The following is a 25,740-nucleotide window of genomic DNA, read 5'->3' on the forward strand; positions in this document are numbered from 1 at the left end:
GTGTCTGCGTGGGTTTCCTCCGGGTGCTCCGGTTTCCTCCCACAGTCCAAAGATGTGCGGGTTAGGTTGATTGGCCAGGTTAAAAATTGCCCCTTAGAGTCCTGAGATGCGTAGGTTAGAGGGATTAGTGGGTAAAATATGTGGGGGTAGGGCCTGGGTGGGATTGTGGTCGGTGCAGACTCGATGGGCCGAATGGCCTCCTTCTGCACTGTAGGGATTCTATGAAACCTCTTCTGCACTCTCCTATAATGTGGCGACCAGAATTGAACTCAATACTCTAAGTGCAGCCTAACCAAAGTTTTATAAAGCTGCAACATGACATCTTGACTCGAACTCAATGCCCCGACCAATAAAGGCAAGCATGCCATATGCCTTCTTTACCACCCTATCCACTTGTGTGGCCACTTTCACGGAGCCATGGACTTGAACTCCAACTTCCCTCTGTATATCAAAGCTGTTCAGGGTCCTGCCATTAACTGTATACTTACCCTTAACATTTGATCTCCCAAAGTGCAGCATCTCACACTTGCCCAGATTGAACTCCATCTGCCATTTTTCCGCCTATATCTGCAGCTTATCTATATCCCAATGTATCCTTTGACAACCTTCTACACTATCCACAACTCCATTCAAACTCCATCCATTGGAGACTCAGTGGATGCGGGTTTATTTAGACTTTCAGAAGCTTTTGACAAGGCCTCACATAACAGACTACTACGTAAAGTTAAAGCACATGGGATTACAGGTAATGTCTTGAGATGGATAGAAAACTGATTAGCAGATAGGAAGCAAAGAGTTGGCATAAACAGGTCATTTTCTGATTGGCAGTCAGTGACTAGTGGGGTTCCACAGGGATCTGTGCTAGGACCCCAACTGTTCAGATTACATATTAATGATTTGGAAGAGGAAACTGAATGTATTATCATCAAATTTGGCCCATATCCCTCTATACCCATCTTATCCATGTAACTGTCTAAATGCTTTTTAAAAGACAAAATTGTACCCGCCTCTACTACTACCTCTGGCAGCTTGTTCCAGACATTCACCACCCTCTGTGTGAAAAAATTGCACCTCTGGATACTTTTGTATCTCTCCCCTCTCACGTTACACCTATGCCCTCTAGTTTTAGACACCCCTACCTTTAGAAAAAGATATTGACTATCTAGCTGATCTATGCCCCTCATTATTTTATAGACCTCTATAAGATCACCCCTCAGCCTTCTACGCTCCAGAGAAAAAAGTCCTAGTCTATGCAGCCTCTCATTATAACTCAAACCATCAAGTCCCGGTAGCATCCTAGTAAATCTTTTCTGCACTCTTTCTAGTTTAATAATATCCTTTCTATAATAGGGTGACCAGAACTGTACAGTACTCTAAGTGTGGCCTTATCAATGTCCTGTACAACTTCAACAAGGCGTCCCAACATTCAATGTTCTGACCAATGAAACCAAGCATGCTGAATGCCTTCTTCACCACTCTGTCCACCTGTGACTCCACTTTCAAGGAGCTATGAACATGTATCCTAGATCTCTTTGTTCTGTAACTCTCTCCATTAACTGAGTAAGTCCTGCCCTGGTTCAATCTACCAAAATGTATCACCTCACATTTATCGAAATTAAACTCCATCTGCCATTCGTCAGCCCACTGGCCCAATTGATCAAGATCCCATTGCAATCCTGATGCGCGTTATCATACACGAGGCTTGATGCTCAGGAAATAAAGGCTTTTATTTGCTGTAACGAAGCAGCCAACAATTATATACACGATCCCAGACTGAGGGGTCCCAGCCAGAGCAGGGACCTTTATACCTCTCCCAGGAGGCGGAGCCCGACTGGGATGTACCACAACACTACAATACAAAGGTGTAACAACCCCACCCTAACCCCAACAGCAACAAGTAGCACAACCCATCCCTAACCCAACAGCAACATATGTATATACTTGTAGTACTGGCCAGACCCTGGTTCAGTACTATCCAGTGGGAACCAACGATGGTTCAACACATTCACCCCTCCTTTGAGAACAAAGGCCGGCGGGGTACAAAAAACAGAATAAAATGTCATCAGTCTATAAGTTCAGACGGTCAGGGGGACCGCACCGTCGTTGTGACTTCCTCAATACCGGCGATGACACCGGAGTAGGCACTTGCGGTGGCGTTCTCCCCAAGGCGACGTCCAGCTGTTCTTCCACGGACTCAGAGGCCGGTTGACCCTGAGGTACGGTAGTCCATGGAGTCCCGACACGCCCTGAAGTGGCAACCAACTTCTCCCTGTTGTAGGTCAGGCTCAGGCGAGATGCAGTGCGTAGGAAATTCAGGAGATTCGTGTCGTGGTCCTGCTGGTCATGGCCACAGATGGTGACATTATCCAGGTACGGGAAGGTAGCCTGCAGCCCGTTCTGGTCCACCATTCGGTCCATAGCACGCTGGAAGACCGAGACCCCATTGGTGACACCAAAGGGAACCCTGAGAAAGTGATACAAGCGACCATCCGCCTCAAAAGCCGTGTACTGTCGGTCCTTTGGGCGAATGGGGAGTTGGTGGTAGGCAGACTTGAGGTCTATGGTGGAGAACACCCGGTACTGTGCAATCTGATTGACCATATCAGATATGCGCGGGAGGGGATACGCATCCAGCTGCGTGTATTGATTAATGGTCTGACTATAGTCAATGACCATCCGGGGTTTGTTCCCGCTCTTGACCACCACGACCTGCGCCCTCCACAGACTAGCGCTGGGTTGTATGATCCTTTCTTTGAGGAGCCGCTGAACCTCAGATCGAATGAAGATCCAATCCTCAGCGCTGTAACGCCTACTTTTAGTCGCAATGGGCTTGCAGCCTGGCACAAGATTCTGGAACAGGGAGGGTGTGGTGATCTTCAGTGTCGAGAGGCTACAGGCGTTGGGCAATTTGGAGGCTGCTGTTCTCCCACTGACAGTGAAGGGAGTGGCCCACCGTACTGTAGGGTTACACTCCTCAAGTGGACCATGAAGTTTAGTCCGAGAAGTATTGGCGCGCAAAGGTACGGCAACACTAGGAGCTTGAAATGCTCGTAAACTGTGCCTTGCACCGTCAAAGTTACCACGCAACTCCCTAGCACGGTGACAGACCGGGACCTCGATGCCATAGAAATTGTCTGTTTGGCAGGTTGAATCCGGAGTCCACACCGCTTCACAGTGTCTGGGTGGATAAAGCTCTCAGTGCTCCCGCTGTCAAACAGACAATAAATCACATGGTCATTTACCTGGATGTTCATCATAGATTTGTCAAGTCTAAGAGGCTTGGCCTGGTCCAGGATGATCGACGCCACCGTTGGTTCATGAGCGCCACTGCAGGCAGCTGAAATCGACGAGGAGGACCCCTGCTGGTCGTTCGCGGTCGGTGCTGACCAACATGGCCGCTCCCATAGGTCGCACGTGGGTGATGGCGCCAAACTCAGCGACCCCTGGTGGTCACACACCTCCGACTCCGTCGACCGTAATGGCGTCGTCCTGGCCTCGCACGTGGACGAACCCCTCGATGATTTCGACGACGAAGAGCCGGGGTCTGAAGAATCGCAGGCCGCACTGCCGTTCCTAGATTTAGATCGGCACACTTTCGAATAGTGCCCCTTCTTACCGCAGGCAGAGCACAACACAGCCTTAGCGGGACACCGTTGCCGAGTATGCTTCGCTCCCCCACAGAAGTAACACCGCGGGCCGCCCTGAGCTGCTGCCGTCGTCTGGCCCGAGTGTGAGCACGCCATTACGCAGCATTTTGAACCCGAGGGACGAAGAGGGATTGGCGACTGCTCCTGCCATGTTGTCTCCACGTAGTCTTCAGGATACAATACTAGACTTTTGGAGGCCGTCTCCAGCATCTCCGCTAGCTCGATTGCCTGGGTAAGGTCAAGGTTACCTTTCTCCAGTAGTTTAAGTCGAATGTACGACGACCCGACTCCCGCCACAAACGCATCTCGGGCGAGGTCGTTCATACTCTGCTCAGCCGACACAGCTTTGCAGTTACAGCCCCTGGCTAGCTGTAGGAGCTCGTTCGCATATTCCTCCATCATTTCGCCAGACTGCCGTCGTCGAGTGGCTAAGAGGTAACGAGCGTGTATTTCATTGGGCGATTTGATATAACGCTTCTTCAGAAGCTCGAGGGCCTTTGTGTAATCGGTGGCCGCACGGATCGCGAGGTAGACAGTATCGCTTACCCTCGCATGGGGGACCCGGAGTCTGTCATCATCTGTGGTGACCGCTGCGGAGGCTGCCAGGTAGTCTTCGAAACACTTCAGCCAGTGGTCGAAGGTGTTAGAGGCGCCCACCGCACGTGGATCTAGGGTAAGGCGTTCCGGCTTCAGTATCTGCTCCATACTCTCTTTTTTGTTCTCCGACGAGAGTTTAACAACAGCAAATAAAATTGATGCGCGTTATCATACACGAGGCTTGATGTTCAGGAAATAAAGGCTTTTATTTGCTGTAACGAAGCAGCCAACAATTATATACATGATCCCAGACTGAGGGGTCCCAGCCAGAGCAGGGACCTTTATACCTCTCCCAGGAGGCGGAGCCCGACTGGGATGTACCACAACACTACAATACAAAGGTGTAACAACCCCACCCTAACCCCAACAGCAACAAGTAGCACAACCCATCCCTAACCCAACAGCAACATATGTACATACTTGTAGTACTGGCCAGACCCTGGCTCAGTACTATCCAGAGGGAACCAACGATGGTTCACCACAAATCTGAGATAATTTTCTTCACTGTCCACGATGCCACCAATCTTGGTGTCATCTGCAAACTTACTGACCATGCCTCCTATATTCTCATCCAAATCATTAAAATAAATGATAAATAACAGTGGACCCAGCATTGATCCCTGAGGCACATGGTTGGTCACAGGCCTCCAGTTTGAAAAACAACCCTCCATAACCACTCTCTGCCTTCTGTCATCAAGTCAATTTTGTATCCATTTAGCTACTTCACCCTGGATCCCATGAGATTTAACCTTATGCAACAACCTACCATGCAGTACCTTGTCAAAGGCCTTGCTAAAGTCCATGTAGACAACATCAACTGCACTGCCCTCATCTACCTTCTTGGTTACCCCTTCAAAAAACTCAATCAAATTTGTGAGACATGATTTTCCATTCACAAAGCCATGCTGACTGTCCCTAATCAGTCCTTGTGTCACTAAATGCCTGTAGATCCTGTCTCTCAAAATACCTTCCAACAACTTACCCACCACAGATGTGAAGCTCACTGGCCTGTAGTTCCCAGGCTTTTCCCTGCAGCCCTTTTTAAACAAAGGCACAGCATTTGCCACCCTCCAATCTTCAGGTACCTCACCCGTGACTATTGATAATTCAAATATCTCTGCCAGGGGACCCACAATTTCCTCCCTAATCTCCCTGTCCTGGGATACACTTCATCAGGTCCCGGGGATTTATCTACCTTGATGCGCTTTAAGACTTCCAGCACCTCTTTCACTGTAATATGTACACTCCTCAAGACATCACTATTTATTTCCCCAAGTTCCCTAACATCCATACTTTTTGCCCCCTTTCTGCCCTTCCGATTTCTCTCTTAACTCTACTCCTATACCCTTATACTCTTCAAGGGATTCACTTGATCCCAGCTGCTTATGCATGTCATATGCCTCCTTTTTCTTCTTAACCAGGGCCTCAAATCCTGAGTCATCCAGGGTTCCCTACTTCTATCAGCCTTGCCTTTCACTCTAAGAGGAATGTGCTTACCCTGAACCCTGGTTAACACACTTTTGAAAGCCTCCCACTTACCAGACGTCCCTTTGCCTTCCCACAGTCTTCCCCAATTAACTTTTGACAGTTCCTGCCTGATTGGCCTTGCCCCAATTTAGAATTTTAACTTTTGGGCCAGACCTATCATTCTCCATAGCTATCTTAAAACTAATGGAATTATGGTCACTGGTCCCAAAGTGATCCCTCACTTTGGTAGAGCAGGCTCGAAGGGCCAAATGGCCTACTCCTACTTCTAGTTTCTAGTTTCCACCTATCTTTGTGCCGTCTGCAAACTTACTAACCCACCCATCTACATTTTCATCCAAGTCCTTTATATATATCACAAACAGCAGAGGTCCCAGTACAGATCATAGAATCCCTACAGTGCAGAAGGAGGCCATTCGGCTCATCAAATCTGCACCGACAACAATCCCACCAAGCACTATCCCTGTAACCCCACGTATTTACCCTGCTAATCCCCCTGACATTAAGGAACAATTTACCATGGCCAATCAACCTAACCCACAGATCTTTGAAGTGTGGGACGAAACCAGAGCACCCGGAGGAAACCCCAATGTACTAAGTCTTGGGCCCTAAGCTCTGGAATTCTCTTCCTATCTCTCCACTTGTGTTTCCTCCGGGTGCTCCAGTTTCCTCCCGCGGTCCAAAGATCTGCGGGTTAGGTGGATTGGCCATGCTAAATTGCCCCTTAATGTCCCAAGATGCTTAGGTTAGATGGATTAGCCAAGGGAAATGCGTGCAGTTATGGGGATGGGGTGGGGCGAAAGCCTTAGTAAGATGCTCTAACAGAGATTCAGATGGGTTGAATGGTCTTTTCTGCACTGTAAGGATTCTATGGTTCTAATGTTGGCCTTTATCTACCGCTTGAAACTTTGACCCAGCTTTTGGTGATCTGCCCTAAAACCTCCCTCATATGAATCAGTGTCAAAGTGCGGCCCTTTAAGGCACAATATCACTGAAAATTGTAATTTTTGGAAGAAATATATTTAAAGAATCATTCACCATATTTGGGTTTTTCCAATGCCGTTTCCTCCAATTCCTCTGATTTTTCAACCACATTAAACTACAATTACCGATATTTATATATTAAAATTCAGCAAAGAAGTTAATGAAACTATTTTGTTATAAACTCGGCAACTTGCAGATGCAGGAATTCATGAGGGAAGCCTGCACTAACTGTACGTTGTACACCATGCAATGAATACTTCCCTCTTCAATAACATAATGTTAGTTAAACAAAACCTGAACTTATCTTGTGTGAGCAAACAATACAGTTAGACTTTAGACAGCTGTGTCAGGTTTTTATGCCACAGACCATCTGTTCGAAAATTCTCGGATCTGATCCTAAGTTAAATTGTGAAAGTCATCGGCGACACTGGAGGACACAATGATGATTATATTCTGGGATGGTTAAACTTGTCTCCTACTTGTCCAGTCACTTAACCTGCCTCTAATATAAACAGAAAAAGTTGGGAAAACTCAGCAGGTCTGGCAGTATCTGTGGAGAGAGAAACAGGGTTCACATTGAGTCCACATGATTGAAGAGTCAAATTAATGTAGAAACGTTTAGGACTGGACGACGGGCATCAGCAAAGATTCTGATCAGCAAATTCTCCTTCATTATTCATGGAGACATGTGTGAAAACATGAATAACATGGTAACAAATAATGTCGCTCAAAGTCCTGTCAGTAATGGACTCATAGAAAGAAATCATAGAAACCCTACAGTATAGAAAGAGGCCATTTGGCCCATCGAGTCTGTACTGACCACAATCCCACCCAGGCCCTACCCCCTATCCCTACATATTTACCCACTAATTCCTCTGAGCTGCACAGCTCAGGACACTAAGGGGCAATTTTTAGCATGGCCAATCAATCTAACCCGCACATCTTTAGACTGTGGGAGGAAACCGGAGCACCCGGAGGAAACCCACGCAGACACGAGGAGAATGTGCAGACTCCGCACAGACAGTGACCCAAGCCGGGAATCGAACCCAGGTCGCTGGAGCTGTGAAGCAGCAGTGCTAACCACTGTGCTACCGTGCCGCCCACTCTGCGAAAAGAATCTGTGATCGATAAAATGCTGCACAGAATGTGAGCTGATCATCCAGACTGCAAGTTGTTAGCTGCCCTGGCAATGGGCAGTTCATCCTATGAGCAGTTGATGGCAACTTGGCTGTTGATTGCTTCTTCACAGATGGATAAAGGCCGATTGAGGATGTGGTTAAAATGCTCTGCCCGTCTTTCTAGAATTCGAGCTTTGCTGTGTAAAATGTTGACCTGTCGGCACTGTGGATTGATGATAAACCAATTATTCAGCCAAATGTCTTCCATCTCTCTGGGTGGCATGGTGGCACAGTGGTTAGCACTGCTGCCTTACAGCTCCAGGGACCCAGGCCCAATTCCAGCCTTGGGTGACTGTGTGGAGTTTGCACTTTCTCCCCGTGTCTGTGTGGGTTTCCTCCGGGTGCTCCTCTTTCCTCCCACAGTCATATAATCATAGAATTCCTACAATGAAGAAGGAGGCCATTTGGCTCATCGAGCCTGCGCCGATAACAATCCCATACAGGGCCTATCCCTGTAATCCCACGTATTTACCCTGCTAATCCTCCTGACACTAAGGGGCAATTTAATATGGCCAATCAACCTAACCCATACATCTTTGCAAGTTAGATGGATTGGCCATGCTAAATTGCCCCTTAGTGTCCCAGGATGTGTAGGAGATAGGGTGGGGTAGAAGGCCTGGGTAGGATTCTCTGCCAGAGAGTCAGTGCAGGCTTGATGGACCACATGATCTCCACTGCACTGTCGGGATTCTATGAAATGCACTGGACAGTCCTGTGGATGTTTTGATGGTAAGAAGTTTAACAACACCAGGTGTGGCTTTTGCTACCAAATAAACCTGTTGGACTTTAACCTGGTGTTGTTAAACTTCTTACTGTGTTTACCCCAGTCCAACGCCGGCATCTCCACATCATGATGTTTTGGTGGGCATCGTGCTTGGACAGTGATGACTTCACATTGAGATTGTTGTTATTTGTAACCTCACATAGGTTAGCACTGCTGCTTCACAGCTCCAGGGTCCTGGGTTCGATTCCTGGCTCGGGTCACTGTCTGTGTGGAGTTTGCACATTCTCCTCGTGTCTGCGTGGGTTTCCTCCCACAGTCCAAAGATGTGCGGGTTAGGTTGATTGGCCAGGTTAAAAATTGCCCCTTAGAGTCCTGAGATGCGTAGGTTAGAGGGATTAGCGGGTAAATATGTTGGGGTAGGGCCTGGGTGGGATTGTGGTCGGTGCAGACTCGATGGGCCGAATGGCCTCCTTCTGCACTGTAGGGTTTCTATGATTCTATGAATTCTAGTCGCCACACAACCAGAAGGGTGTGGATGCTTTGGAGAGGGTACAGATGAGGTTTACCACGATGTTGCCTGGTCTGGAGGGTATTAGTGATGAGGAGAGGTTGGATAAACTTGGTTTGTTCTCACTGGAACAACGGAGGTTGAGGGGCGTCTTGATAGAAGTCTACAAGATTATGAGGGTCATGGACAGAGTGAATAGTCAGAAGCTTTTTTGCAGGGTGGAAGAGTCAATTACGAGGGGCAGAGGTTTCAGGTACGAGGGGCAAGGATTAAAGGAGATGTACGAGGCAAGTTTTTTTACACAGAGGGTGGTGGGTGCCTGGAACTCGCTGCCAAGGAGGTAGTGGAAACAAATACGATAGTGACTTCTAAGAGGCATCTTTAAAAATACACGAACAGGATGGGAATTGAGGGATATGGTCCCCGGAAGAGTAGGGGTTTTAGTTCAGTTGGGCAGCATGGTCAGTGCAGGCTTGGAGGGCTGAAGGGCCTGTTCCTGTGCTGTAACTTTCTTTGTTCTTTGTTCTTCCCAGTGCTGCCACGCTTATACATCGAGCATTACCGTGAAGCCCGGTGTGGGTGCTCATCACTCTGAAACAGCAAATGACAGAAAGAGTGGTCATGTTTTAAACTCCTGCACATCTTTACAACACAGGCCCACATCACCTGCTTGATCCTTTCTCCCAGTTATAAGATAGCAAGAAGTAAAGGATTCATTTGTGGGATGAATAAGTGAGGTTGAATCATAGAATCCTACAGTGTAGAAGGAGGCCATTCGGCCCATCGAGTCTGCACCAACCACAATCCCACTCAGGCTCTATTGCCTTAGCCTCACATATTTACTCTGCTAATCCCCTGACACTAGGGTCAATTTAGCATGGCCAGTCAACCTAACCCGCACATCTTTGGATTGTGGGAGGAAACCGGAGCTCCCAGAGGAAACCCAGGTAGACACAGAGAGAACGTGCAAACTCCACACAGACAGTCACTTGAAGCCAGAATTGAACCTGGGTCCCTGGCGTTGTGAGGCAGCAGTGCTAACCACTGTGTTGAATATTAATGTGAGTGGAACATGTTTGGGCTGTAAAGGTGGGGTTGATCTATATGTGAGAAAATGCAGAAACATGCTTTTTGGGGCTGGAAAAATGGAGATGTCTTATACACCAGGTTGACTTTATAGTAATCAGTCACACTGCTGATGTAATTAAAGTCAGTGGGTGGGATTTTCCATCTGTTTCCACCGGGATTCTGATCCCGCCAAAAGCGACCCACCACTCCGCACCCACTGTGGGTTCCCCGTTGGTGGATGATGCAAACAATGGGAAACCCCGTTGATGGCTGCAGGACTGGAAGATCCTGCCACCGGCCAATGGCAGGCTGCCTTTGCTGCAGCAGAGGATGTGGAAAATGCCACTCAATGTTTTTGCTTTGCTCGGGGACTCCATCTCCATGTGAGAGTCAGATGGTGATGCAGGTTAGCACAGTGCATTGCCAGCCGTGTCCCTTGTAATCAACTCCTCAGGGTCCTTCAGCTCAGCCATTTCTGGGCCAGTAGATCCCTCTCAACAATGGCCTCCTGCATGAATGTCCAGGCCTGGCCATTGCCATGTCTCTGTAGTCCATACATCTGAGCCCTCTTCCTCTGAGGCCCAATGGCCATTTTCCTCCCTCGCCTTCTCCTCTGATGATTTTGGGTCTTCCTGATATTTGGCCTCCTCAAGCCTCCCTCACCTTCATTGTGCGATGCTGTGCTGCATGCAACACACGATGACCATGCAGGAGACCCTCACGGGCGTGTATTTTAGGGCCTCACCAGAGTATTCGAAATCTAATCTTGAGCAGGATGCTGGTCCACTCCATTCAGGGCCCGGCTGTGCAAGGGGGCTTGGGTAGCAACAACACTGAGACTTAGTTTGTGCATTTTGTGGGTCTGTTAGAAGCCACCTCCTCAGAGGGGAGTCTCTTGTCTCCCAGAATCCAACCAAGTACCTGGCGGGGTGGTGAGGGGTCAAAGAGCAGAGGCAGGGTTGATTCTGAGGATAAAGGCACCTTGGCAGCTGTACAGACAGGCAGGAAGTTTCTCATATGGTCACGCATCAGCTGAATATTGGTGGAATAGTCAACCATCCTGTTTATAAAAGGTTTGTCCATGGTTACACGGGAGCACTCGATTCCACCTGGGTAAAGCTGCCTATCGAAGTGAAACCCATTTCTCTCTGTGCTTGGGAGGCAATGTCCATAGTAAGCTGATGAAGTCAGCAACGCTGGTGAAGAGGGCATGTTGATGCAATGGTGAACAGCCCTGGTGTCCCAACGTAGTCAGTAGCTAAGCCCTGGAAAAATCCTGAGGCAAATAAATGCAGAGCTGTGGTCACCGTCAGTCTGAGCAGCAGGGCCTGTCAGTGAATAGTTCCAGTTGAAACAACATCGTTAAAGGGGGGAGCAGATCTCCATTACCATCTTCCCAGAGAGTCACAGTCTCCTGTAGCGGCACATGTCCAGGTAGGTTAGCCCGTTGTGGAGGACCTGGTGCTCTAGATAAACCCAGGACCTTTCCCTTGGGCATTGGCTCCTGCGGTTTGCTCTCTCATTGTCCAGGGACCCTTTCTTATGTTGTAAGCTGCTGGCATTGCGCTGCCTCAATGGCCTGTAACTGTGAGGAACTGAACCCATCATCCAGTGATTCAGTGAGCCTGTTGGCAGCAGAGTTTTGTCCAGCTTGAGTTGTGACGGGGTTCGCCCCTGCCTCTCCCTCTGCAACTCCCTAGCTTCCTTGGTGTTTGCCCGCTCACTTTACTGCAAGGCTTTGTTTACTCACAATCTTTGACAAATTTTTCCACCCCTTTGAATAATCTCCCATGTTGTTCACCACATGGTGCTGTGGTCCAGGAAGCCTTCGGAAATGCGTCCAATCTTCTGAAACTCCTGAATGTCCTGTTCCTGCAATGGGCATAATGGCAGCAATGGTACTGATGCCCACTTCCACTCCCTTTCTTGCATTGGTGAAAATGGTCAGTGCCAGAAATAGGGGCTGAACATCCAAATCTATACCCTGGCTGCCATTTTCTTTTCCTGCTTAACTCTGTTTAATTGTGAATGGGTCCATGAAAATCTGACCCTTTGTGTTGTTTGTCCCATCAACGTCCTCTGCAGTACTTCAAAATGGGCGATTGACTATGCCCTCCTGGAGCCTCCTGGGCTATCCGTGCCCTGCCTCCTGTGCAGTCCTCTCGAGTGTCATATATAGATCCCTTCTATTTCCATACACAATGGAAATGACAGTGTCTCTTCATCTTCATTGTCTTCCTCTCCCTCCTCTGACTGGGAAGTCTCCAGTATCCAAAATAAAGAGGGTCAAGGATTGGGTTGTGATGAGAGGAAATAGTAGAAAAGTGTGCACTGGTACCCTCTGGAGCTTCTCAATCAGGGGAGCTGTGAGATGAGAGAGAAAGTGAGTTGAAAAGAAGAGTTAATGCTGATCTACTCATCATTGACCTCTCCGGCCCAGACAGTGACCACAGCCTAACCCTGGTGAGCACGGTCTCCCCATAGGAGTGACAACATGAAGGAGTGTTTGTGTTCCCCCAGTTTTTTGCTGCCACCTTCTTTGGTAATGGGTGAAGTGGGTGTAAAGAGTTGAGCAGTGGGTGAGTCTAATGGTAGGATCTCTGCTCAAAGATAAACTCCATCACCTTGGCAACACAGTTACATCGGGCAACACCTTCCTGCCTTGATGTCAGAGCAATAGTCCTGGCATTGAGCACCATTGCTGCCTACTGCCTCCTGCCCTCCTACATGGAGAATTGATGGGAAGGGGAGCCAGGATTGGAAGCACATTTGGCGGATGTACATTTTGTCCTCCATAGTCGTCCACTGCAACAGCCCTGACACAAAGCCATTTTGAATGAGGCCAGCTCAGGGTCAGATTAGGTGCCCAATGGGAAGCAGTGATAATCAATTTTGGTTAATTAGCATTAATTAAGGGACCTCAGTAAGGCCACATTCTCATACCAACTATGATTTCCAGTTGGCAATGCAGGAAGGCCACATCCAGGCCACACTGGTGGGCTCAGGGTGGGAATGATGGATTACATGAAGGACACCTCACCCCTTCCCCCAAGAGCAGTAATGGCAGATGTCTCATGGTAAGAAGTCTCACAACACCAGGTTAAAGTCCAACAGGTTTATTTGGCAGCTCAAGCTTTCGGAGTCATGATACAGATGTATCATGGCCAGACAGCTGCAGCTTTATCAAAAGTAAAACAAAATCACTTCCCCGGCCTTCTCCCTCTCTGTCTCCACCTCCACACCATCCACTCCCAACTTGACCAATGGGGCTGCCAGTCATACTGCTGGACAACCTCATTGTCAGGATTCCAAATGCTGTCTCTGATTGGTTGGTGAGCGAGCCCATTCCCTGGGTTTTAATTGGCTGAGGCTATGAAATTGGCAGAGGGGTGTGTCTGAGCATACCATGTGGAGATCGGACCTGGAATGAGTCCCCATGTGGACCGCTTCCTGACTCCTAATGAAAAAGCCACCCAAGGCATCTGCACATCCTTTCACATGTTGTATCCAGACCTCCAGCACATTATTAGGGCTTGCTGCTCTCATCTCTCACATGTACATACATTGTTCTAAGTGGATTCACTCTTCTGACTCCCACCAATTCTTCCATAATGCAGTAATTTAGGCTTCCTATAATGTCACTGGGCTGGTATTCCAGAAGCCCAGATTAATAGCCTGAGGGCATGGGTCCAAATGACAGCTGGTGGAATTTAATATTATCACAGAATCACAGAATCCCACAGTGCAGAGGAGGCCCTTCGGCCCATCGAGTCTGCACCAACACATGAAAGGCCCTTACCTGTCCACCTAATCTCACTTGCCAGCACTTGGCCCATAGCCTTGAATGTTACGGCATGCCAAGTACTCATCCAGGTATTTTTTAAAGGATGTGAGGCATCCCGCCTCCACCACCCTCCCAGGCAGTACATTCCAGACCGTCACCGTCCTCTGAGTAAAAAAGATTTTCCTCAAATCCCCCCTAAACCTTCCACCCCTCACTTTTAACTTGTGACTCATAACTGATCCTTCAACTAAGGGGAACAGCTGTTCCCTATCCACCCTGTCCATGCCCCTCATAATCTTGAACACCATAATCAGGTTGCCCCTCAGTCTTCTCTGCTCCAGAGAAAACAACCCAAGTCTATCCTACCTCTCTTTATAACTTAAATGTTCCATCCCAGGCAACAAACTGGTGAATCTCCTCTGCACCCCCTCTAGTGCATTCACGTCCTTCCTATAATGTGGCACCTGAACTGCACTCAGTACTCCAGCTGTGGCCTCACCAAAGTTCTATACAATTCCATCATGACCTCTCTGCTTTGGTAATCTATACCCCGATTGATAAAGGTGAGTGTGCCATATGCCTTTTTCACCACCCTATTAACCTGCCATTCCGCCTTCAGAGATATATGGATAAACACCCACGGTCCGTTTGTTCTTTGGAACTTCCCAGTGTCAGACTTTTCACAGTATACTTCCTTGTCAAATTACTCCTTCCAAAGTGCATCACCTCACACTTTTCAGGGTTAAATTCCATCTGCCTCCTATCTGCCCATTTGATCATCTCATCTACATCTTCCTGTAATCCAAGACACTCAACCACCCGGCCAATCTTTGTGTCATCGGCAAACTTACTGATCCTATCCCCCACAAAGTCATCTATGTCATTTATATAAATGACGAACAATAGGGGGCCCAGCACGGATCCCTGTGGTACACCACTGGTCATTGGCCTCCAGTCACTAAAGCAGCCATCTGTCACCACCCTGTGTCTCCTACCACTAAGCCAATTATGAATCCACCTTGTCAGATCATCCTGTATCCCATGTGCAATAGCCTTATTAATAAGTCTCCCATATGGGACTTTGTCAAAGACTTTGTTGAACTCTATGTAAACTACATCAACTGCACTACCCTCATCCACACACTTGGTTACATGCTCAAAAAATTCAATCAAATTTGTTAAGCATGACCTCCCTCTGACAAAATCATGCTGCTATCCCTGATCAAACCTTGCCTCTCCAAATGGAGATATATTCTCTCCTTCAGAATCTTCTCCAGTAGTTTCCCAACCACAAACGTGAGACTCACTGGTCTGTCGTTCCCTGGCTTGTCTCTACAACCTTTCTTAAATAGTGGGATCATCACATTATTCACAATATTAGTGAATATATCTGGAATTTAAAAAAAACAATCTTGGCAATGGTGTATACTTCAATCAATGCACAGATGACACCTGTTTCTATGTGTGCAATTGGATTATTTACACAAATTTTAAAATCATTCTTCAATCACAAAATGTCTGCACTCCTGCTCATACCTTAGCTTATAATAACTCCTGTGGTGTCAGTTTACTTTGTTCTGAGTTCGCACCCAGGCTTAACCAATCAAGCACAGTGAGTATAGATTAGTTATCAGACTCTCAAAATCAAACACCGCAGTAACCATAAGTCCACATTGTTTACTAATGCTTTCTGGGGAAAGAAATCTGCCTTCCTTAACTGCTCTAGCCTAGATGTAATCCAAATGCACAGCAATGTTGTTGACTTTGAAATGGCTTTGTAAAGCATTCAGGTAAGTCCAGTATTGTGGGATTCCCTGCAGCAGTTCAAGAAGGCTGCTCACCACTAGCTTCACAATATGGAACTCTGGTTAGTGGCTCTCAGAACCTGTGAATGAATTAAAGAAGTGTTATCCACTTACGTTGTCAGACGTTGCTGATGTATGTAGCTAATGGAAGCGCAGGCTGTAGCGAGCAATGATTTAAACCAGCAAGTAGCACCAATGAAAGAATGAATGAATACACTCAATGGGATCCCACTTCTGGGCCTTATCCAATTGAATCTCCATTGAGTCAGGGTTGTCAAAGAAAGGAAACAGTTTCAGCAGCAGAGAGGATCAGTTATACACACAGGTGGGTAATGTTTTGGATGAAAGTGGTCTTTGTGCTGGTACAAATATGGGTCCAAATTCCTTCTCTTAACCCTGAAAATACCAACAGACACAAGGCAGCGGCCAGGGTTAGGGGTGGACTCAAAAGAAAAATGCAATGGAGTGGCAATATAACTCATTTGCTATCTCTGAGTCACAACCTTGTGGGTTCAAGCCCCACTGAAGAACTTGAGAATGAATTAAGGCTGACACTCCCCAATACAGTACTGACAGAGTGCTACCATGTTGAAGGGTGAGACGTTAAACTGAAGCCCAGTCTAAGCTCATGTGTAAGAGTTTTAACAACACCAGGTTAAAGTCCAACAGGTTTATTTGGTAGCAAATGCCATTAGATTCGCATTCTAATCAGTATTCTGTAACTTGATTTTGTGTCTCTGTGTGCCTTGTTTGAGAGCAGATATCCACTCCATCTGACGAAGGAGCAGCGCTCTGAAAGCTAATGGCATTTGCTACCAAATAAGCCTGTTGGACTTTAACCTGGTGTTGTTAAAACTCTTACTGTGTTTACCCCAGTCCAACACCGGCATCTCCACATCACATCCTCATGTGGGCATAGAAGATCCCACGGAAATATTTTTAAGAAGAGTAGAGAGTTCTCCTTGATGAACAGAACAATATTTATCCTTCAATCAAGGTTAAAAAGCAGCTTATCAGGTCATTGTCATGTTATTGATTGTGGGAGGCATTAATTGGCTCTTGTGTGACCAAAATTACATTTGTAAATCTTCAATTTGATGTGGCATTTATCCAGAGTGACCCTTTGTTAGAAAGGGGCACTGAGCCAGAGTGACCCTTTGTTAGGAGGGGGTATTTATGAGGTAAACCCCTTGTCCTGAGTCCACGTAACTCCTAGGATCTTTGAGGGACCATTCCTCTGCAACCTGGCAGTAGCAGAGGGGTAAATGGCCACTGGACCTATCTCCTCCAGACCTCCTCGGGGCCCAAGGTGCCAGGCCAGGGTGCCGGGGGCAGTGCACTGTTTGCACTACCTAGGCGTATGGCCTGAAGGGAGGCTGAGTAGGAGGTCTGATGTGGAAGGGACCCTGAGTGGGGATCTGAGGAGGGGTTGGGTCAGGTAACCCTCATGCCTGCATGGTTTGGGGAGGGGGTACCTATTATTTGTAGGTGGAGGAGGGAGGGTGTTGCTCTTTGAGGGGTTGGTTGTGCTCCCCATGTCAGTGTTTTTTCATTTTTGCAGGGAGGAGGGTTCTGTTTCCGATTGTGGCGATCAGGGAGCCATTTAAAAATGGCGGCCTGGTCTCGGAACAGCGGGGCTGGCTGGCGGGTTGCTTGAAATGAGCTTGTTAACATCTTTCAGTGATTCCCAGTCAGACGCTGTCAGCACCAGCAGGAAACACTCTGGTTTGCCTGCTGATGTGGGCACTTAGTCCCAAAATGGCAGCCTTTGCCATTTGTTTTTTAGAAAATTCCACCCATTGGATCAATCTTTGGATTGAAATGTGCTTGAGGTGATGTTATAATTCTGAGAACTGTACATTGAAAGCTGACTGCAAGCCTTCCCCTCTCCAATTAGTGAGGTATTTGGAGAGTTTGTCCTTTTTTGTGATTGGCTGCACAGTGACCTTCCTGAGTCTGCATGTCATCGACCTTTGATCAGGCTAGTAACATACAGGCAACAAATAATTCCAGACTTTTCCGTGGATTAACTCATAGCTCCGTCTCCAAAAACTGTTTGGCAGCAGACATAAACTCACGAGATTCCTTTTTAATTGTTTTTTTAAAGATTTTCTCGTTGGAACAGTTATGGTTAACCTGAAGAAGCGAGTTGCTGTGATTACTGCGTTCGCTCTGTGCTGCTTCATTATCTTTCTGATACTGAACGTTAAAGATGTTTTTAACAATATAGTGGAAGACCAAATCAAAGAGGTAAGATTGAGCAGCACTCTCCAAGTTCACACTGCAAAGCAGTCGCTTTCACTGTCTACAATTAAGATGTTTTGCAGATTTATGCAAAGATAGTTCACGTAACGTGATATAAAATTGACAAAACATGTAACACCTCACGTTCCACTAACTTTGACCTGCTTCCTTAAGCAAATGATAATACGGTGGTCATGTCATGTAAACAATGTAGAGGGAGATGGGAGTGAGGTGGGAACATGAGGAGCTAGTATGTAGAAATCCGATGTGCTATCTCTCCCAGCATTGCCAGTGGCTGCTGTGCAGCGATGCCTTCACTGTAGGTGTGCAAAGGTGGCAATGGCATCTACTGTGTCTATCTGCTGTATCATGAACCACTTCCTCCTGAAAGAAAGAAGGGAGTGTGCTGTGAACTGGTTCAAGAATGTGGCGATTGTAGTATAGTGCGGAAGTTGATTAATAGTATGTCTCCAGTCGCAAGTAATAACAAAGGATTAGGAAGACAAATGGACTGGCAAATAGGGTGGCACAGTGGTTAGTACTGCTGGTTCGTGGTGCCAGGGACCAGTTTTGATTCTTGGGTGATTGTCTGTGTGGGTTTCCTCCGGGTGCCCCGGTTTCCTCCCACATTCCAAAGATGTGCAAGTTAGGTGGATTGGCCATGCTAAATCTGCAGAGTTACAGGGATAGGATGAGGAGGGTTGGTCTGAGTAAGATGCTCTTTCGGAGAGTCATAGAAATAGAATCATAGAAACCCTACAGTGCAGAAAGAGGCCATCTGGCCCATCGAGTCTGCACCGAATACAATCCCACCCATGCCCTACCCCCATATCCCTACACATTTACCCGCTAATCCCTCTAGCCTACGCATCTCAGGACATGAAGCAGCAATGTTAGCACGGCCAATCAACCTAACCTGCACATCTTTGGGCTGTGGGAGTGATGCGCTATCAATAAGGCGAAAGACTACTGGTGTGCCAATACAAGTGTAGGCTTTTATTCACAACAGAATCAGGAGCACATCCCAACAAATAATCGACCTGGACTGAACAAAGGGGGAGGAGACAGCCACCTTTATACTAGGTGCCGAGGGGAGGAACCAAACCGGAAGGGGATGTGTCCAGGTATGACAAACACACAACGGTGGTCCATATAGGACAAAGGCACAACTGAGGTCCACCACATTCACCCCGTCCTTTAAAAAAACAACACGGGGGTGAAACGGAAACAATATCACAAGTCCAGACGAACTGGTGGCTTGATCCGCCGTCGCGATCGTCGTAGTGCAGGTCGCAGAGTCGTCCGAGCAGGGAGCGATGTCGGCCCAGGCTCCATACAGTGAGCGTCGCGAGAAGGCGCCAGATGGTGTGAAGCGGACCGATCCGTCGTCCCGTCCAGTCATCGGGTACTGCGTGGCGACGGCTCCGGCGACTCAAGCGAGCTGTACATAGGGGCGAGAGGAGTGAGCAGTGGCCCTGGTGGCGTATGGGGAACAGAGGGAACCGGAGCTGGGGGGTGGGGGGCCGCAACAGGCTCTGGGCGCACTACATTGGAGACTGGGACTGAAGGAGCGAGAGGCGTAGCTGTCTCCGAGTGGACAACACCGGGAACAGTGGGGCGGAAGGACATGGTGGCCTCAGGGGCACCCGTGGGTGCCAAGTCACGGACAGAAACCGTGTCCTCCCGCCCATCAGGGTACGCTACATAAGCTTATTGAGGGTTAGTGTGGAGCAATTGAACCTCCTCGACCAAGGGATCTGCCTTACGGGTCCGGACATGCTTCCAAAGCAGAATGGGCCCCGGGGACATCAGCCAATCCGGGAGCGAAGTACCCGAAGAGGACTTCCTGGGAAACGAGAACATCCGCTCGTGAGGACTCGTATTGGTCGCTGTACACAAAAGTGACCTAATTAAATGTAATGCGTCCGGAAGGACGTCTTGCCAACGGCTGACTGGAAGGCCCCTAGACTGTAGCGCTAATAGAACGGCCTTCCAGACGGTTGCGTTCTCCCGCTCTACTTGACCATTTCCCCTGGGGTTATAGCTAGTGGTGTGGCTGGAGGCAATGCCTTTGGCGAGAAGGTACTGCTTCAGCTCGTCACTCATGAAAGAGGACCCACGGTCGCTATCGACATAGGATGGGAAGCCGAACAGGGTGAAGAGCGTGTTCAGGGTCCGAATCACTGTAGCCGTGGTCATGTCCGAGCAGGGGAAGGCAAAAGGGAAATGTGAGTATTCATCAATGATATTCAGGAAATAAACATTGCGGTTAGAGGAGGGGAGGGGGCCTTTAAAATCAATGCTAAGGCGCTCAAACGCGCGAGTGGCCTTTGCCAGGTGCGCACTACCTGGCCGGTAGAACTGCGGTTTGCACTCAGCGCAGACCCTGCATTGCCTGGTAATCGTCCGGACTTCCTCGAGGGAGAAGGGCAGTTTACGGGCTTTGACAAATTGGAAAAATCTGGTGACACCCGGATGACAGAGGCCGTTATGGAGGGACTGTAGCTGGTCTCGTTGGGCGCTGGCACATGATCCACGGGACAGGGCACCTGGGGGCTCATTGAGCTTCCCGGGCCGGTACATGATGTCATATCTGTAGGTGGGGAGCTCAATCCTCCACCGCAAGATCTTGTCATTCTTAATCTTGCCCTTTTGCCTGGTGTTAAACAGGAAGGCAACTGACCGCTGGTCCGTAATTAAGGTGAATCGTTGGCCCGCAAGATAATGGCGCCAGTGCCGGACGGCTTCCACGATGGCCTGGGCCTCCTTCTCGACCGAGGAGTGTCGAAACTCAGGGCCTTGTAAGGTCCGGGAAAAGAAGGCCACCGGACGGCCCCTCTGGTTAAGGGTGGCGGCTAGGGCAAAGTCAGACGCATCACTTTCCACTTGGAATGGGATGGATTCGTCCACAGCATGCATCGCGGCCTTCGCGATATCTGCTTTGATGTCGTCGAAGGCCCGACGGGCCTCCTCTGCCAGGGGAAAAGAGGTTGATTTTAGAAGCGGACGGGCTTTATCCGCGTAACTGGGAACCCACTGGGCATAATAAGAGAAGAAACCCAGGCATCTTCTCAGTGCTTTGAGAGTAGTAGGGAGGGGAAGCTGCATAAGGGGGCGCATACGTGCTGGGTCGGGACCAAGGACACCATTTTCTATCACGTACCCAAGGATGGCGAGGCGGCGTGTCCGAAAAACACACTTCCCCTCATTATATGTCAGGTTCAGGAGAGTGGCCGTACGAAGGAATTTTTGTAGGTTGGCATCATGGTCCTGCAGGTCATGGCCGCAGATGGTGACGTTATCCAGATACGGGAAAGTGGCCCGTAGCCCGTGCTGGTCCACCATTTGATCCATGGCCCGCTGGAAGACTGAGACCCGATTGGTGACACCAAAGGGGACTCAGAGGCACAGGTAGAGGCGACCGTCCGCCTCAAAGGCAGTATACGGGCGATCCTCCGAGCGGATAGGGAGCTGGTGGTAAGCTGATTTTAAATCGATCGTAGAGAAAACCCTATAGTGCGCGATGCGATTGAATATGTCCGCGATGCGGGGAAGAGGGTACGCATCTAGTTGCGTATACCTGTTTATGGTCTGGCTGTAGTCAATCACCATGCGGTGTTTCTCCCCCGATTTAACTACGACCACTTGCGCCCTCCAGGGGCTGGTGCTGGCCTGGATAATCCCTTCCTTGAGCAAACGTTGTACTTCGGACCGAATGAAGGCCCGGTCTTCCGCACTATAGTGCCTACTTTTGTGGCTATAGGCCTACAATCCGGGGTGAGGTTATCGAATAAAGTGGGGGGGAGATCTTGAGGGTCGAGAGACTGCAGGTGGTGCGCGAGGGGCGCTGCAGTGATGGCGCCTTGCAGACGGAGAGCGGGGGATAAGGGCCATCATACTGCAGGGTGACGCTCCTATGATGGCTGAGGAAGTTTAACCCCAGCAGTACAGCTGCGCAGAGTCGCGGCAGCACGAGGAGCCGAAAACGCTCGTAGACTGTGCCCTGTACCGCCAGCGTCACCAAGCAGCACCCGAGGACCTCCACTGAGTGGGAATTCGAGGCCATGGAGATGGTCTGGCTCCAGGGTCGCACGGGAAGGGCATATTGACGCACTGTGCGAGGGTGTATAAAACTTTCTGTGCTCTCGCAGTCGAACAGGCAGTTTTCTGCATGATCATTTACCTTGATTTCCATTATTGACTTGGAGAGTTGGTGAGGCTGCGACTGGTCCAGGCAAATCGATGCCACTGTCGAATCCAGGAAGAATCCATCTTCGTCCGCGTCTGATGACGTCACGGATCAAGCTTCCTGCTCGGCGCGTTTTGATGACAGTCTCAAAGATGGCGATTCCCACACATCCGGTGACCGCATCAAAGATGGCGATTCCCGCACTTCCGGTGACCACATCAAAGATGGCGATTCGCGCGCAGCCACCGCCTGCATTAAAGATGGCTGCGCCCGCGGAACATACGTGGCACCACAAGGCTTCGGAATCGGCTTCGCCCGGCAGACTTTAACGAAGTGGCCTAGCTTACCGCATCCGGAGCAGATCGCGTCCTTCGCCAGGCAGCGATGCCAAGGGTGCTTGGATGGGCCCCGCTGGAACAGCTGTCGCGTTGGAACCGTCGATGGAACGGGATGCGGGGTAGGACCTGAGATTGTGAGAGGCCGCTTCTAGCGTTTCAGCCATCGTGGCCGTTTTCCGGAGATCCAGGCCATCTTGTTCAAGCAGACGCTGCCGAATGTATATGGACTCAATGCCCACAATGTAGGCGTCGCGGATCAGGTCCTCCGTGTTCTGAGCTGCTGTAACAGCCTTACAGTCGCAAGCTCGAGCTAGGACCCGCAGGGCGCGCAGAAATTGGGCGCACGATTCTCCTGGCTGCTGCTTGCGGGTAGTTAGGAGATGTCTGGTGTAGACCACGTTAGGGCTCTTTCGAAACTGCCCTTTTAGGAGTTCGATAGCGTCCGCGTATGTAGGAAGATAGGAAGATGTAGGAAGTATGTAGGAAGATACCGTAGACTGCTTCGCTTACCCGGGCGCGGAGCACGTGGAGTTTAGTGTCGTCGGTGTCGATGGCCGTAGCGGTGTCGACGAATGCTTCGAAGCAGTCCAGCCAATGGTCAAATTTATCAGAGGCTCCGACTTCTTGAGGGTCTAATGTTAACTTGTCGGGTTTTAGAAACTGCTCCATGCTGGTCAACTGTTGTGAATAAAATTGATGCGCTATCAATAAGGCGAAAGACTACCTGTGTGCCAATACAAGTGTAGGCTTTTATTCACAACAGAATCAGGAGCACATCCCAACAAATAACCAACCTGGACTGAACAAAGACGGAGGAGACAGCCACCTTTATACTAGGTGCCGAGGGGAGGAACCAAACCGCGAGGGGATGTGTCCAGGTATGACAAACACACAACGGTGGTCCATATAGGGCAAAGGCACAACTGAGGTCCACCACAGGGAGGAAACCAGAGCACCCGGAGGAAACCCACGCAGACACGAGGAGAATGTGCAAACTCCACACAGACAGTGACCCAAGCCGGGAATTGAACCCAGGTCCCTGGAGCTGTGAAGCAGCAATGCCAACCACTGTGCTACCATGCCACCCTGAGTCGGTGCAGACTCGATGAGCCAAATGGCCTCCTTCTAAACAGTAGGGATTCTATGGTTCTAATGTTGGCCTTTATTACAGGGCAGGTAGAATACATAGGGAGCTGGACTAGTATCCTGAGACCCAGAGTAATACTCAGGGGTCCTGGATTCCAATCCCACTATGAAAGATGATATTGATTGTTGCAAAAACTCATCTGGTTCACTAATCTCCTGTGCAGCAAAGAAAAAAGCCCTTCGACCCATCATGTCTGCACTGGTCAAAGATAAACCACTCAACTATTCTAATCCCATTTTCCAGCACTTGGCCCCTAGCCTTGTATGCCTTGGTATCACAAGTGCGCATCCAAATACTTCTTCAATGTTAGGAAGGTCATTGCCTCAATCACCCTTTCAGACAGTGAGTTCCAGATTCCAGACTTCCACCACCCTTTGGGTGAAAGAGTTTCCTCACATCCCCTCTAAACCTCCTACCCCTTAAATCTATTCTCCTTAGTCACTGATCCTTCACCAAGGGGAAAAGTTTCTTCCTGTCTACAATCTCTATGCCCTACCGACCGGTGAGTCTAACCTCAGTGGTTGGTAAGTTGATGGAGAGGATCCTGAGAGACAGGATTTATGATCATCTAGAGAAGTTTAGTATGATCAAAAGTAGTCAGCACGGCTTTGTCAAGGGCAGGTCGTGCCTTACGAGCCTGGTTGAGTTCTTTGAAAATGTGACCAAACACATTGACGAAGGAAGAGTGGTGGATGTGGTCTATATGGACTTCAGCAAGGCGTTCGATAAGGTCCCCCATGCAAGACTTCTTGAGAAAGTGAGAGGGCATGGGATCCAAGGGGCTGTTGCCTTGTGGATCCAGAACTGGCTTGCCTGCAGAAGGCAGAGAGTGGCTGTGGAGGGGTCTTTCTCTGCATGGAGGTCAGTGACCAGTGGAGTGCCCCAGGGATCTGTTCTGGGACCCTTGCTGTTTGTCATTTTCATAAATGACCTGGATGAGGAAGTGGAGGGATGGGTTGGTAAGTTTGCTGACGACACCAAGGTAGGTGGTGTTGTGGATAGTTTGGAGGGATGTCAGAAGTTGCAGCGAGACATAGATAGAATGCAAGACTGGGCGGAGAAGTGGCAGATGGACTTCAACCCGGATAAGTGTGTAGTGATCCATTTTGGCAGATCCAATGGGATGAAGCAGCAGTATAATATGAAGGGTACCATTCTTAGCAGTGTAGAGGATCAGAAGGACCTTGGGGTCCGGGTCCATAGGACTCTTAAATCGGCCTCGCAGGTGGAGGATGCGGTCAAGAAGGCGTACGGCGTACTGGCCTTCATTAATCGAGGGATTGAGTTTAGGAGTCGGGAGATAATGCTGCAGCTTTATAGGACCCTGGTTAGACCCCACTTGGAGTACTGCGCGCAGTTCTGGTCACCTCATTACAGGAAAGATGTTGAAGCCATTGAAAGGGTGCAGAGGAGATTTACAAGGATGTTGCCTGGATTGGGGGGCATGCCTTATGAGGATAGGTTGAGGGAGCTTGGTCTCTTCTCCCTGGAGAGACGAAGGATGAGAGGTGACCTGATAGAGGTTTACAAGATGTTGAGAGGTCTGGATAGGGTAGACTCTCAGAGGCTATTTCCAAGGGCTGAAATGGTTGCTACGAGAGGACACAGGTTTAAGGTGCTGGGGGGTAGGTACAGAGGAGATGTCAGGGGTAAGTTTTTCACTCAGAGGGTGGTGGGTGAGTGGAATCGGCTGACGTCGGTGGTGGTGGAGGCAAACTCGTTGGGGTCTTTTAAGAGACTTCTGGATGAGTACATGGGATTTAATGGGATTGAGGGCTATAGATAGGCCTGGAGGTGGGGATGTGATCGGCGCAACTTGTGGGCCGAAGGGCCTGTTTGTGCTGTGGCTTTCTATGTTCTATGTTCATAATTTTGGACATCTCAATCATGTCTCCAACACCATTATTCCTACAAAACTCAGCTCCAAACTCCGTGGCTTGGGGCTTGGCTTGGCTCCTCACTCTGCGACTAGAACCTAGACTTCCTCACCCACAGACTGCAATCAGTAAGGATAGGCGACAACACCTCCTCCACGATCATCC

General features: G+C 49.0%; 1 protein-coding gene across 2 annotated transcripts in view; it reads left to right on the forward strand.

Annotated features, from left to right (window-relative positions):
- Positions 1–17,763: 17,763 nt before the first annotated feature.
- LOC144506133 (lysosome membrane protein 2-like) overlaps positions 17,764–25,740 on the forward strand; it is an 80,923-nt gene continuing 72,946 nt past the window's right edge. For both annotated transcript variants that reach the window (XM_078231962.1, XM_078231961.1), the window contains exon 1: positions 17,764–18,030. In XM_078231962.1, the coding sequence (XP_078088088.1) occupies positions 17,908–18,030 (123 nt within the window). In that variant the 5' untranslated portion in view covers positions 17,764–17,907. The remainder of the gene's footprint in view (positions 18,031–25,740) is intronic.

The sequence above is a fragment of the Mustelus asterias genome, chromosome 17 (assembly GCF_964213995.1).
Source record: "Mustelus asterias chromosome 17, sMusAst1.hap1.1, whole genome shotgun sequence".
NCBI classification, from domain to species: domain Eukaryota; kingdom Metazoa; phylum Chordata; class Chondrichthyes; order Carcharhiniformes; family Triakidae; genus Mustelus; species Mustelus asterias.